Source organism: Coregonus clupeaformis, chromosome 3 (assembly GCF_020615455.1).
Source record: "Coregonus clupeaformis isolate EN_2021a chromosome 3, ASM2061545v1, whole genome shotgun sequence".
NCBI classification, from domain to species: domain Eukaryota; kingdom Metazoa; phylum Chordata; class Actinopteri; order Salmoniformes; family Salmonidae; genus Coregonus; species Coregonus clupeaformis.
In genome coordinates, this window is record NC_059194.1 from 39,092,826 (window position 1) to 39,107,885 (window position 15,060).

A 15,060-nucleotide genomic window follows, 5' to 3' on the forward strand; every position below is an offset into this window, starting at 1 on the left:
TAGGGTGAGGCCGGGTGCTGCAGACTGTTCTAATGCCCTCGCCAATTCGTTGACATATACAGTACCAGTCAAAAGTCTGGACACACCTACTCATTTAAGGGTTTTTCTTTATTTTTACTATTTTTTACATTGTAGAATAATAGTGAAGACATCAAAACTATGAAATAACACATATGGAATCATGTAGTAACTTTCAAATAGCCACCCTTTGCCTTGATGACAGCTTTGCACACTAATGGCATTTTCAACCAGCTTCATGAGGAATGCTTTTCCAACAGTCTTGAAGGAGTTCCCACATATGCTGAGCACTTGTTGGCTGCTTTTCCTTCACTCTGCGGTCCAACTCATCCCAAACCATCTCAATTAGGTTGAGGTCGGGGGATTGTGGAGGCCAGGTCATCTGATGTAGCACTCCATCACTCTCCTTCTTGGTAAAATAGCCTGGAGGTGTGTTGTGCCATTGTCCTGTTGAAAAACAAATTATAGCCCAAACCAGATGGGATGGCGTATCACTGCAGAATGCTGTGGTAGCCATGCTGGTTAAGCGTGCCTTGAATTTTAAATAAACCACAGACAGTGTCACCAGCAAAGCACCCCCACACAAATATATTTTGATTTGTTTAACACTTTTTTGGTTACTACATGATTCCATATGTGATATTTCATAGTTTTTATGTTTTCACTATTATTCTACAATGTAAAAAATAGTAAAAATAAAGAAAAACCCTTGAATGAGTAGGTGTGTCCAAACTTTCGACTGGTACTGTATGTTGAAGAGGGTGGGGCTTAAGCTGCATCCCTGTCTCACCCCCCGGGTCTGTGGAAAGAAATGTGTGTGTTCTTTGCCAATTTTAACCGCACACTTGTTGTTTGTGTAGATGGATTTCATAATGTCGTATGTTTTTCCCCCAACACCAATTTCCATCAATTTGTATAGCAGACCCTCATGCCAAATTGAGTCGGAAGCTTTTTTGAAATCAACAAAGGATGAGAAGACTTTGCCTTTGTTTTGGTTTGTCAATTAGTGTGTGCAGGGTGAATACGTGGTCTGTCGTACGGTAATTTGGTAAAAAGCCAATTTGACATTTGCTCAGTACATTGTTTTCGCTGATGAAATGTAAGAGTCTGCTGTTAATGATAATGCAGAGGATTTTCCCAAGGTTGCTGTTGACGCATATCCCACGGTAGTTATTGGGGTCAAATTTGTCTCCACTTTTGGGGATTGAAGTGATCAGTCCTTGGTTCCAAATATTGGGGAAGATGCCAGAGCTGAGGATGATGTTAAAGAGTTTAAGTATAGCTAATTGGTAGGCTTTAATAGTTGATTCTAAGATTTGTATTTGATCATGTACAGTGAGGGAAAAAAGTATTTGATCCCCTGCTGATTTTGTAAGTTTGCCCACTGACAAAGAAATTATCAGTCTATAATTTTAATGGTAGGTTTATTTGAACAGTGAGAGACAGAATAACAACAAAAAAATCCAGAAAAACGCATGTCAGAAATGTTATACATTTTAATGAGGGAAATAAGTATTTGACCCCCTCTCAATCAGAAAGATTTCTGGCTCCCAGGTGTCTTTTATACAGGTAACGAGCTGAGATTAGGAGCACACTCTTAAAGGGAGTGCTCCTAATCTCAGCTTGTTACCTGTATAAAAGACACCTGTCCACAGAAGCAATCAATCAATCAGATTCCAAACTCTCCACCATGTCCAAGACCAAAGAGCTCTCCAAGGATGTCAGGACCAAGATTGTAGACCTACACAAGGCTGGAATGTGCTACAAGACCATCGCCAAGCAGCTTGGTGAGAAGGTGACAACAGTTGGTGTGATTATTCGCAAATGGAAGAAACACAAAATAACTGTCAATCTCCATCGGCCTGGGGCTCCATGCAAGATCTCACCTCGTGGATTTGCAATGATCATGAAAACGGTGAGGAATCAGCCCAGAACTACACGGGAGGATCTTGTCAATGATCTCAAGGCAGCTGGGACCATTGTCACCAAGAAAACAATTGGTAACACACTACGCCGTGAAGGACTGAAATCCTGCAGCGCCCGCAAGGTCCCCCTGCTCAAGGAAGCACATATACAGGCCCGTCTGAAGTTTGCCAATGAACATCTGAATGATTCAGAGGAGAACTGGGTGAAAGTGTTGTGGTCAGATGAGACCAAAATGGAGCTCTTTAGCATCAACTCAACTCGCCGTGTTTGGAGGAGGAGGAATGCTGCCTATGACCCCAAGAACACCATCCCCACCGTCAAACATGGAGGTGGAAACATTATGCTTTGGGGGTGTTTTTCTGCTAAGGGGACAGGACAACTTCACCGCATCAAAGGGACGATGGACGGGGCCATGTACCGTCAAATCTTGGGTGAGAACCTCCTTCCCTCAGCCAGGGCATTGAAAATGGGTCGTGGATGGGTATTCCAGCATGACAATGACCCAAAACACACGGCCAAGGCAACAAAGGAGTGGCTCAAGAAGAAGCACATTAAGGTCCTGGAGTGGCCTAGCCAGTCTCCAGACCTTAATCCCATAGAACATCTGTGGAGGGAGCTGAAGGTTTGAGTTGCCAAACGTCAGCCTCGAAACCTTAATGACTTGGAGAAGATCTGCAAAGAGGAGTGGGGCAAAATCCCTCCTGAGATGTGTGCAAACCTGGTGGCCAACTACAAGAAACGTCTTACCTCTGTGATTGCCAACAAGGGTTTTGCCACCAAGTACTAAGTCATGTTTTGCAGAGGGGTCAAATACTTATTTCCCTCATTAAAATGCAAATCAATGTATAATTTTTTTTACATGTGTTTTTCTGGATTTTTTGTTGTTATTCTGTCTCTCACTGTTCAAATAAACCTACCATTAAAATGATAGACTGATCATTTCTTTGTCAGTGGGCAAACGTACAAAATCAGCAGGGGATCAAATACTTTTTTCCCTCACTGTACATACCCAGCATCCGACAGAGCTGCAGGAGTTGTGACCCGTTTTTGTTGGTTATGTTGTCGTAGTTGTGTCTAGGAGGGCATATGGGGGAGGGAATGCTGTCACCTCCAGGTAGGTGTTTGTCCCACTGTGTGCTAAGGGTGTCAGGTTCTTGTCAAGTTCTGGCATTTATGTCGCCACAGACTAGTACATGTCCCTGGGACTGGAAAGTGTTGATCTCCCCTCTAGGATGGAGAAGCTGTCATCATTAAAGTATGAGGATTGTATTGGGGGGATACAGGTAGCACACATGAGGACATTTTTCTCTGTTGAGATAATTTCATTATTAATTTCTAGCCAGATGTAATCTAGCTCTCTGTAACCTAGAGGGCAACCAGTGGGTCCGTCTCCTTTATACCATGTTTCTTGTAGGATGACAATGTTTGTATTTCCAATTTCTTTGATGAAGTCTTGGTTCCTGCTCTTTAGGCCAAAGGCAGATGACCCAGACCTTGTATATTCCAGGATGAGATAGTAAAAGCTTTGTGTTCCATAGTGTCTAGTGTTGTTTTTGCGTGGTTTAGGCCCGGACCATCACAGTAGGTGTGAGCAGAGCATGTTGAGCATCTGATACATACCTCTTAGGTCGCAGGATGGGGCTTGGGCGGGTGTAATAGTTGGGGTTGTGCCTGTTGCTCTTCTCACAGACTGGGCATATGTCCTGCTGTCATGTTGAGGTTCTTGCCGCAGGGGCGGGGAGCATGGGATGGACAGAAGGGGCATAGGTCTGATATGGGGGGGCCTATATAGGGTGTGGCCAGGGTTTGCTTGGGGTGGTCTTAGCTGGTTGGGGTGTGGCTGGTGATGCTGTGGTCTGGGTGTAGGTCCTCTTGGCGTGGGTTCTCTTGGTGCAGGTCCTTGGGGGGGGTCTTGCAGGTCTGGGCGGGGTGTCTGTTGCTCCTGTGTGAGGTGCTGGGGCTACGGTTGAGGGTGACGTCTTTCAGGGTCCTGGCAAAAGTTGGGATTGCTGCCTTGTAGAGGTGGACCTGGTCGTAAAAGCTGTTCAAGTCCAGGGTGGAATGGTAGGCCAGGTAGACAGTAGGTTTTGAGGCACAGTCTCGTGAAATGCATTCTCCCGCTGTATGGTGGCAGGGTGAAAGTATTTTCGTGGTAGCAGGGTGGAGATAACCACTGGGGAAAGTGGAAGAAGCTTTTTCAATCACTCCCTTGAGTGATGTAGCCACCCTTTCCTGCTCTGCCCTCAGGTCATATGTGCCCGTGTGAATTATGATGTGGCTGGGGGACCCTAGTCTGTCCTCTGACAACAGCTCCAGGGCATGCCTAATGTTTGGACACCAGAGTTTAGCCACTTTGAGTTTGGGAAAAAGTTTATCCTCTTGAATGTATTTGCCATTTGAATCAATGAGGAGCACAATCTCTGGCTTTTGTGTGTCCTCAGTGGATGTGTGGGGCTTGTCAGGAGGGCTATCAGGGGAGCTGACAGGGGGGCTGTTAGGAGGGGGTGTGGTCTGTTGAGTTGGTGGGTCCTGTGTTGTCTGTCCCATTGTGGTGTTGAGGTTGTGGTACGGGTCTGAGGTGGGCTGTTCTGCTGGCTTCTCTGGGGGAGTGGCCTGCTCTCTGTCACGCCTCAGCTTTCTCACCTCCTCCTTCAGTGCCGTGCTCTTTAAGTTCTCTCAGCTCAGTCCGTAGAGCAGCCAGCTCTCTCAGACAACCGTCCATCTCCACCTTCTGCCCTCCGGGTCTTGTTGGGGGCGGTGTTGTTGTGCTGGCCTGCTTTGTGGGTTTGTTCTGTCTGGATTGTGTGGACTAGCTCTCTGAGCTCCACCATGTCTCTCTCCAGCGCTGTGAATTTATCCCTCTCAATGATGGAGGAGCAGTGCAGTTGTGGGACCTGTGTGTGTTCAGTGCTGGGGGGGGTGACTATCCTCGTCTGCAGGACAGTTTGAAGAGGTGTGATCAGACTCACTCAGGATGGGGGAGTCATCACAGAGAGAGAGCTTTTCCTGCTGTGCTCTCTCTTTGATCTAGTAAAAGTCCTGCTGGAACTGCTTGAGGATGCCCTTCACCATTACTGTCCTAGACTTGTACACGTTGACAGAGGTTGTTTCAATTTCCTCAAAGTCTAGTATTCTGAGTTTCCACCCTGGGCCAATAACCTCTCTCTTGACATAGGGGTAGTGTGCTCTTACAGCACTGTGCCATGCCAGGGGATGGTCTGTGTGGGAAATTAAGTTGCTTACGTTCCCCTCTTTGTAGCAGTCAGCAAATAGTGTCTCTGGATTGTCCTTGAGGAGCTTTGTTTTGTACTTATTCCATGCAGGGTTATTTTTTAACATCCATGGGGTACTGTATTGTAATGACTTCTGCACAGGGATAAGCAATGGGGGCTTCAAAGGTCCATGCATTTGGCTGTGAAATTCTCCTGCCATTGTTGGGCTCAAGAGTTTTCACACATCTGATTTCACACTTCAGTGCTAATTGAAGTTGCAGCCAGGTTTGTTTTGTCCTAGCTGCTTGGTAGCTTAATATACTTATTTACATTTTAGTCATTTAGCAGACGCTCTTATCCTGAGCGACTTACAGTTAGTGAGTGCATACATTTTCATACATTTTCATACTTGCCCCCCGTGGGAAACAAACCCACTACCAACTGAGCTACAGGGGACAGTAGCTTTACTTAGCTTTACATAACAAAATTACCTAGAGATTGTTGTCTTTTACTTTTTGGCTTCAGAAGTACCTTCAGACTGAATATTACTCACTCAGTTTTGTGTTGGATGTTATTTCTAGGTTCCACTTGTTTCTTCTGCAGATTTTGGTTCGTTATAAGTTTTTTCTTGATTGTCCTTGGTAGTAATACTCCATTCAGGTAATTTTGTCCAAAATCAAGGTTTTAGGTATGGAATTTGGATTGAATTTGGATTTGGATTGAAGGTTTTGATGTTGAGGTTAGTATCTCTCTCTCTCTTTCCCTGCAGGTGTTTGTGAACAGTAGTGGAAAGCACAGTGACTCATCCCAGCCCTTTGGCTACCTGAAGGCCAGCAACACTCTCACCTGTGTCAACCTCTTCGTCATGCCTTACAACTACCCAGTTCTTTTGCCACTCCTTGGTAAGTGAGATTGTGGATGTCTTATTATTATAATTTTTTATTTAACCTTTATTCTGACAGGGAGTCATGCTGAAACCAAGGTCTCTTTTACAGATTAGCCCTGTATCAAACATACACATCAATACACATCAATATACACATCAAAAAGCAAAACACAATCAATGTTTTTTATAAAACAAACATATTCTTCAGTAAAAAGGTCATCAATCAGCCGTCTGAATTGCCCTAGAGGCACCAACTCTTCCATTTTAGAGAGCTTTGAAGATTATTCCACAAGTGCAAAAAAACTAAAAGCAGATTTACCTAACTCAGTGGATATCGAAGAAATCTCCAGAGTTAGCCATCCCTGAGACTGGGTCTGGTAGCTCGTACATCTGTAGGTTAACAATGAAGTAAGGTACGGCGGAAGTTTATGCAAAAGGTCTTTATAAACAAAAATAGTGCAATGCATCAATCTACGGGACTTCAAAGAGGGCCAAGCTACTTTCTGATACAGAAAGCAATGATGTGTACTGAACCTGTCGCCCGTAATAAAGCGTAGTGCGTTATGATAAACTGCGTCCAAAGGCTTCAATATACAGTGGGGAGAACAAGTATTCAGAAAAAAAAAACAATCCAGAAAATCACATTGTATGATTTAAGTAATTAATTTGCATTTTATTGCATGACATAAGTATTTGATACATCAGAAAAGCAGAACTTAATATTTGGTACAGAAACCTTTGTTTGCAATTACAGAGATCATACGTTTCCTGTAGGTCTTGACCAGGTTTGCACACACTGCAGCAGGGATTTTGGCCCACTCCTCCATACAGACCTTCTCCAGATCCTTCATGTTTCGGGGCTGTCGCTGGGCAATACGGACTTTCAGCTCCCTCCAAAGATGTTATATTGGGTTCAGGTCTGGAGACTGGCTAGGCCACTTCAGGACCTTGAGATGTTTCTTACGGAGCCACTCCTTAGTTGCCCTGGCTGTGTGTTTCGGGTTGTTGTCATGCTGGAAGACCCAGCCACGACCCATCTTCAATGCTCTTACTGAGGGAAGGAGGTTGTTGGCCAAGATCTCGCGATACATGGCCCCATCCATCCTCCCCTCAATACGGTGCAGTCGTCCTGTCCCCTTTGCAGAAAAGCATCCCCAAAGAATGATGTTTCCACCTCCATGATTCACGGTTGGGATGGTGTTCTTGGGGTTGTACTCATCCTTCTTCTTCCTCCAAACACGGCGTGTGGAGTTTAGACCAAAAAGCTCTATTTTTGTCTCATCAGACCACATGACCTTCTCCCATTCCTCCTCTGGATCATCCAGATGGTCATTGGCAAACTTCAGACGGGCCTGGACCTGCGCTGGCTTGAGCAGGGGGACCTTGCGTGTGCTGCAGGATTTTAATCCATGACCGCGAAGTGTGTTACTAATGGTTTTCTTTGAGACTGTGGTCCCAGCTCTCTTCAGGTCATTGACCAGGTCCTGCCGTGTAGTTCTGGGCTGATCCCTCAACTTCCTCATGATCAATGATGCCCCACGAGGTGAGATCTTTCATGGAGCCCCAGACCGAGGGTGATTGACCGTCATCTTGAACTTCTTCCATTTTCTAATAATTGCGCCAACAGTTGTTGCCTTCTCACCAAGCTGCTTGCCTATTGTCCTGTAGCCCATCCCAGCCTTGTGCAGGTCTACAATTGTATCCCTGATGTCCTTACACAGCTCTCTGGTCTTGGCCATTGTGGAGAGGTTGGAGTCTGTTTGATTGAGTGTGTGGACAGGTGTCTTTTATACAGGTAACGAGTTCAAACAGGTGCAGTTAATACAGGTAATGAGTGGAGAACAGGAGGGCTTCTTAAAGAAAAACTAACAGGTCTGTGAGAGACGGAATTATTACTGGTTGGTAGGTGATCAAATACTTATGTCATGCAATAAAATGCACATGAATTACTTAAAAATCATACAATGTGATTTTCTGGATTTTTGTTTTAGATTCCGTCTCTCACAGTTGAAGTGTACCTATGATAAAAATGACAGACCTCTACATGCTTTGTAAGTAGGAAAACTTGCAAAATCGGCAGTGTATCAAATACTTGTTCTCCCCACTGTATGTACTATAAAGGTCACAGGTTGTTTTATAACTTATTTAAGGCTGCTACGTGCAAAATGTATTTTCTGTATTTTGAAAATACAAAATACATGTATTTCAATTAAATAAATAAAACATTTTGGTGTTTATTTTGATACATTGGTCTTTAGGGTATTTTGTATTTTGTAACAAGATACATTTTGATGTACAGTACCAGTCAAAAGTTTGGACACACCTACTTATTCAAAGGTTTTTCTTTATTTTTACTATTTTCTACATTGTAGAATAATAGTGAAGACATCAAAACTATGAAATAACACATATGGAATCATGTAGTAACCAAAAAAGTTGAGATTCTTCAAATAGCCAACCTTTGCCTTGATAACAGCTTTGCACACTCTTGGCATTCTCTCAACCAGCTTCACCAGTCTTGAAGTAGTTCCCACATATGCTGAGCACTTGTTGGCAGGTTTTCCTTCACTCTGCCGTCCCGACTCATCCCAAACCATTTCAATTGGGTTGAGGTCGGGGGATTATGGAAGCCAGGTCATCTGATGCAGCACTCCATCACTCTACTTCTTGGTAAAATAGCCCTTATACAGCCTGGAGATGTGTTTGGTCATTGTCCTGTTAAAAAACAAATACTAAGCCCAAACCAGATGGGATGGCGTATCGCTGCAGAATGTTGTGGGAGCCATGCTGGATAAGTGTGCCTTGAATCTAAATAAATCACAGACAGTGTCACCAGCAAAGCACCCCCACACCATAACACCTCCTCCTCCATGCTTTACGGTGGGAACTACACTTGCAGAGATCATCCGTTCACCCACACTGCGTCTCACAAAGACACGGCGGTTGGGACCAAAGGACACATTTCCACCGGTCTAATGTCCATTGCTCGTGTTTCTTGGCCCAAGCAGGTCTCTTCTTCTTATTGGTGTCCTTTAGTAGTGGTTTCTTTGCAGCAATTCGACCATGAAGGCCTGATTCACACAGTCCCCTCTGAACAGTTGATGTTGAGATGTGTCTGTGACTTGAACTCTATGAAGCATTTATTTGGGCTTGATGGTTTTTGTGACTGCACTTGAAGAAACGTTAAAAGTTCTTGAAATGTTCCGTATTGACTGACCTTCATGTCTTAAAGTAATGATGGACTGTCGTTTCTCTTTGCTTATTTGAGCTGTTTTTGCCATAATATGGACTTGGTCTTTTACCAAAAAAAAAAACCTTGAATGAGTAGGTGTGTCCAATCTTTTGACTGGTACTGTATCTTTTCCCATCTCTGGGTGTTCTTGGATGATTATGCTTCTCTCTCCTCCTAACCCCCAACCCCTCTGTCTTCACAGATGACCTGTTTAAAGTGCACAAACTGAAGCCAAACCTAAAGTGGCGGCAGGCTTTTGAGATCTACCTGAAGACCATGCCTCCTTACTTTCTCTTGGTAATGTACCGTGCTTGATCAATGCCATATATGTAAATATATATTTGAATCCATATATGCTATTGCGTGTATTTAATGTTTCTTTGATGGTGATGCCCTTCTATGAGCTCTCACTGTGTTTCCCCCTTACAGCCATTAAAGAAGGCACTGAGAATGATGGGAGCGCCCAACCTTATCTCCGACAACATGGACAGTGGTCTCAGCTACAGCGTCATCTCCTACCTAAAGAAGCTTAGCCAGCAGGTGGTGCTTCCCTCACCTGGTCTGCATCCCAAATGGCGCCTTATTCTTTATAAGTGCACTAGGTTTGACGAGGGCCCATAGGGCTCTGGTCAAAAGTAGTGCACTATATAAGGAATAGGGTGCCATTTGGGATGCACACCTAGTCTCTGTATATATCTACAGCTTTCAAAGTTTGTACAACGTGATACAATACGTATTTAACTTACATGAGGGTCACCTAAGTAGATCTGAATACAGTTTTGAAGTACACCCAGCTAGTGTGAGTAAGTGGATAAAGAGCCTGTCTTTGTCTCTTTCTCTGTCTGCAGGCGAAGATTGAGTCGGATCGCCTGATCGTGTCTGTAGGGAGGAAGGCACCCCAGGAGACTGGTATAAAGGTGAAGAACCACTCCAACACCCTGTCCCTGGCCCACCGCAAAGACTTCAAGCAGCTGCTGCAGGGTATCACCGGGGAGATGCCCCTTCGCCTCACAGACATCAACTTCAAGGAGTTTGCCAGCTTTCAGATTGCACTGCTCAACAAGGTACAGGACCAGCAGGGTCGAAACTCTGAGATGCCTGAGAGTATATGTGTGTCCCAAATGGCACCCTATTTCCTATATAGTGCACTACTTTTGACCAGAGGCCAGGGTATAGGATGCCATTTGAGACACAGATATGTTTCTAGATTTAAGCGACAGACAGGGTTGAAGAAAAGGTTTTTGTGTCTCACTAGACTCCCTATCTCTCCTCAGAATCTAAAGCCTCAGGCGTATCGGAACGCCTATGACATCCCCAGGCGGAACCTTTTAGATCAGCTGACACGGATGCGCTCCAACCTTCTGAAGACGACTCAGAAACTCATCAGAGGACAAGATGAAGGTAGACTTGAAAGCTGCTTAATCATCAGTTAGATTATTCTTGTCAGTCTATTGACTACAGTATGAATACATAATGTAAGAAGTGGAAAAATTTCACATGAACTGTTGATAGTAGCCATCTAAAGAATGTATTTATATGGTAATGAATACAATAACGGGTTTATCGTGATGTCTCCATTTAAATGTATTTGTATTGACATTGACTCTGTGCTGGTTGTTAGACTACCTTCATAGTATACCTGTGGCTCAGATGGGCAACTACCAGGAGTATCTAAAGATGATGCCGTCTCCTCTGAGACAGATCGACCCTGACCAACCCAAACGCCTACACACATTCGGCAACCCCTTCAAACAGGACAAGAAGGTACACACACGTACACACACACACACACACACACACACACACACACACACTTTTCAATGCATATAACAGCAGAGATCAGCAAAAACAACAGAGGGTCATCATTATTGTTTGCAAGTCTTTTACCTAAAAACATTTTGTCTCCCTTTTTTCTGATCCCAGGGGATGATGATTGACGAGGCAGATGAGTTTGTAATGGGTCCCCAAAGCAAGAAGAGAGGGGTAACGGGGGACCCCAACTCAGGGGCTGCTCTGAAGAGAAGGCGTAGCCTGTCCCCTTTATTGTGTCGGCCCCAGACTCCACCAATCATCACCAACCATGTGGTGGGGATGGGGCCCAATGGGAACGGGGCCCAGGGCCAGCCTGGCCTCATCAAGCCCATCCCAGTGCACAAAGGTAGGGGACATGCACTAACAGTCAAAAGTTTGGACACATCTACTCATTCAAGGGTTTTTCTTTATTTGTAAAAAAAAATTTACATTGTATAATAATAGTGAAGACATCAAAACTATGAAATAACACATATGGAATAATGTAGTAACCAAAACGTGTTAAACAAATCAAAATATATTTTATATTTAAGATTCCTCAAATAGCTACCCTTTGTCTTGATGACAGCTTTGCACACTCTTGGCATTTTCTCAACCAGCTTCACCTGGAAGGCTTTTCCAACAGTCTTGAAGGAGTTCCCACATATGCTGAGAACTTGTTGGCTGCTTTTCCTTCACTCTGCGGTCCGAATCATCCCAAAACATCTCAATTGGGTTGAGGTGAGGGGATTGTGGAGGCCAGGTCATCTGATGCAGTACTCCATCACTCTCCTTGGTCAAATAGCCCTTACACAGCCTGGAGGTGTGTTGGGTCATTGTCCTGTTGAAAAACAAATCATAGTCCCACTAAGCCCAAACCAGATGGGATGGTTTATCGCTGTAGAATGCTGTGGTAGCCATGCTGGTTAAGTGTGCCTTGAATTCTAAATAAATCACAGACAGTGTCACCAGCAAAGCACCCCCACACCATAATACCTCCTCCTCCATGCTTTACGGTGGGAAATACACATAGTGAGATCATCCGTTCACCCACACCGCGTCTCACAATGACACGGCGGTTGGAACCAAAAATCTCCAATTTGGACTCCAGACCAAAGGACACATTTCCACCGGTCTAATGTCCATTGCTCGTGTTTCTTGGCCCAAGGGTGGCTATTTGAAGAATCTCAAATATAAAATATATTTTGATTTGTTTAACAACTTTTTGGTTACTACATGATTCCATATGTGTTATTTCATAGTTTTGATGTCTTAACTATTATTCTACAATGTAGAAAATAGTAAAAATAAAGAAAAACCCTTGAATGAGTAGGTGTGTCCAAACTTTTGACTGGTACTGTATATAGTATGGAAATGGCAGATCTTAGTCTGAGATTGTTAAGTTTGCGTAGTGCTCAGAAAATTGCTTGCAGCCATAAAACTTCAACCTCAATACAAAATGGATCCTCATTGAAAACACCAAGTGTTGGTGTTCATCATCTAGACAGTGTTGAAATGAAATATGCTCTTCTGTCCCCCACAGGAGCAGAGGGGAACAGCGTGCTAGGCACGGAGAGTAACGGGGAGAGTGGTCTGGGGCCTGAATCAGGGGACAGCTGGCCTGGAGGGGTGATGGACGGTGTGGGAGGGGGCACAGCTGGACTCATCCTAGAGGAGAGAGAGGGGGAGAGGCCTGGGATGTGTGCGGAGATGGGGGACAGCGGGGAAGACAGTGGCGTGGAGGACGACAGGTTAGGGGAGGATGGCCTGGACGAGCGGCCCCCCTCAGAGAGACAGCAGCAGAACTTTGAGGGGGGGCTGAGCCCACCGGACCAGGAGGGAGAGCTGGAGGGAGATGGAGATGGAGCAGACCAAGCTGAACCCGAGGCGGTTACCATAGCCCCACTAGATGGCAGCAATGCTGAGCTGCGCACACGGGTCATCAAGGAGGTCCGCAAACCTGGCCGCAGTGAGTGGTGACACAGATACTACTGTCCCAACGCTCTAGTCTGGTGTGCAGTGTATTTCTATCCAGATTACACTTCAGTTTAATGTCAAAATTGATCAGACACTGCAGATTGAATGTCATCATCCAGGCACACACCGTTGCGTCGTGCATAAGAACAGCCCTTAGCCATGGTATATTGGCCATATACCACATCCACTCGGGCCTTATTGCTTAATTATAAGAGTACTGAGCCGTGTCCCAAATGGCACCCTATTAATTTATAGTGCACTACTTTTGACCAGGGCCTATGGGGCTCTGGTAAGAAGTAGTGCACTATATAGGGAATAGGATGCCATTGGGGAATTGGGACGCATACCTGGTCTTACATTTCACCATGCTAATCCAACTAGTTAAGTCCCTTATCTTCCATCTGCTGGACCACCTCCACTGACCCCTGACTGTGCCTGTGCTTGTTCCCAGACTATGAGACCATATTCAGGCTACTGGAGGAGGTGAAGGGACATGTGACGATCCAGAGGTACTTCATCTATCACGCTATCAAGGAGGCTGCCAGGTGAGACCCACTGTCTGTCCACACCAGAGTTCATACAGTACAGACTGAGAACAATGAAAACAACACAGAGTACAGTGGCTTGCGAAAGTATTCACCCCCCTTGGCATTTTTACTATTTTGTTGCCTTACAACCTGGAATTAAAATGGATTTTTTGGGGGTTTGTATCATTTGATTTACACAACATGCCTACCACTTTGAAGATGCAACATATTTTTTATTGTGAAACAAACAAGAAATAGGACAAAAAAACTGAAAACTTGAGCGTGCGTAACTATTAACCCCCCCAAAGTCAATACTTTGTAGAGCCACCTTTTGCAGCAATTACAGCTGCAAGTCTCATGGGGTATGTCTCTATAAGCTTGGCACACTGGGATTTTTGCCCATTCTTCAAGGTAAAACTGCTCCAGCTCCTTCAAGTTGGATGGGTTCCGCTGGTGTATAGCAATCTTTAAGTCATACCACAGATTCTCAATTGGATTGAGGTCTGGGCTTTGACTAGGCCATTCCAAGACATTTAAATGTTTCCCCTTAAACCACTCAAGTGTTGCTTTAGCAGTATGCTTAGGGTCATTGTCTTGCTGGAAGGTGAACCTCCGTCCCAGTCTCAAATCTCTGGAAGACTGAAACAGGTTTCCCTCAAGAATTTCCCTGTATTTAGCGCCATCCATCATTCCTTCAATTCTGACCAGTTTCCCAGTCCCTGCCAATGAAAATCATCCCCACAGCATGATGCTGCCACCACCATGCTTCACTGTGGGGATGGTGTTCTCGAGGTCATGAGAGGTGTTGGGTTTGCGCCAGACATTTTCCTTGATGGCCAAAAAGCTAAATTTTAGTCTAATCTGACCAGAGTACCTTCTTCCATATGTTTGGGGAGTCTCCCACATGCCTTTTGGCGAACACCAAACGTGTTTGCATATTTTTTTATTGAAGCAATTGCTTTTATCTGGCCACTCTTCAGTAAAGCCCAGCTCTGTGGAGTGTATGGCTTAAAGTGGTCCTATGGACAGATACTCCAATCTCCGCTGTGGAGCTTTGCAGCTTCTTTAGGGTTATCTTTGGTCGCTTTGTTGCCTCTGATTAATGCCCTCCTTGCCTGGTCCGTGAGTTTTGGTGGTCGGCCCTCTCTTGGCAGGTTTGTTGTGGTGCAATACAGTGAGGGAAAAAAGTATTTGATCCCCTGCTGATTTTGTACGTTTGCCCACTGACAAAGAAATTATCAGTCTATAATTTTAATGGTAGGTTTATTTGAACAGTGAGATACATATCGAGCTCTTAGGCATCAACTCAACTCACCGTGTTTGGAGGAGGAGGAATGCTGCCTATGATCCCAAGAACACCATCCTCACCGTCAAACATGGAGGTGGAAACATTATGCTTTGGGGGTGTTTTTCTGCTAAGGGGACAGGACAACTTCACCGCATCAAAGGACGATGGACGGGGCATGTACTGTCAAATCTTGGGTGAGAACC

General features: G+C 44.8%; 1 protein-coding gene across 1 annotated transcript in view; it reads left to right on the forward strand.

Annotated features, from left to right (window-relative positions):
- Nucleotides 1-15,060, forward strand: part of LOC121545146 (integrator complex subunit 6) — a 34,731-nt gene that overhangs the window by 16,572 nt on the left and 3,099 nt on the right. Inside the window, exons 9-17 of the mRNA XM_041855587.1 lie at nt 5,926-6,058; nt 9,477-9,571; nt 9,704-9,814; nt 10,123-10,338; nt 10,549-10,675; nt 10,896-11,038; nt 11,198-11,432; nt 12,609-13,034; nt 13,494-13,587. Of these exons, the coding sequence (XP_041711521.1) occupies nt 5,926-6,058; nt 9,477-9,571; nt 9,704-9,814; nt 10,123-10,338; nt 10,549-10,675; nt 10,896-11,038; nt 11,198-11,432; nt 12,609-13,034; nt 13,494-13,587 (1,580 nt within the window). The remainder of the gene's footprint in view (nt 1-5,925; nt 6,059-9,476; nt 9,572-9,703; nt 9,815-10,122; nt 10,339-10,548; nt 10,676-10,895; nt 11,039-11,197; nt 11,433-12,608; nt 13,035-13,493; nt 13,588-15,060) is intronic.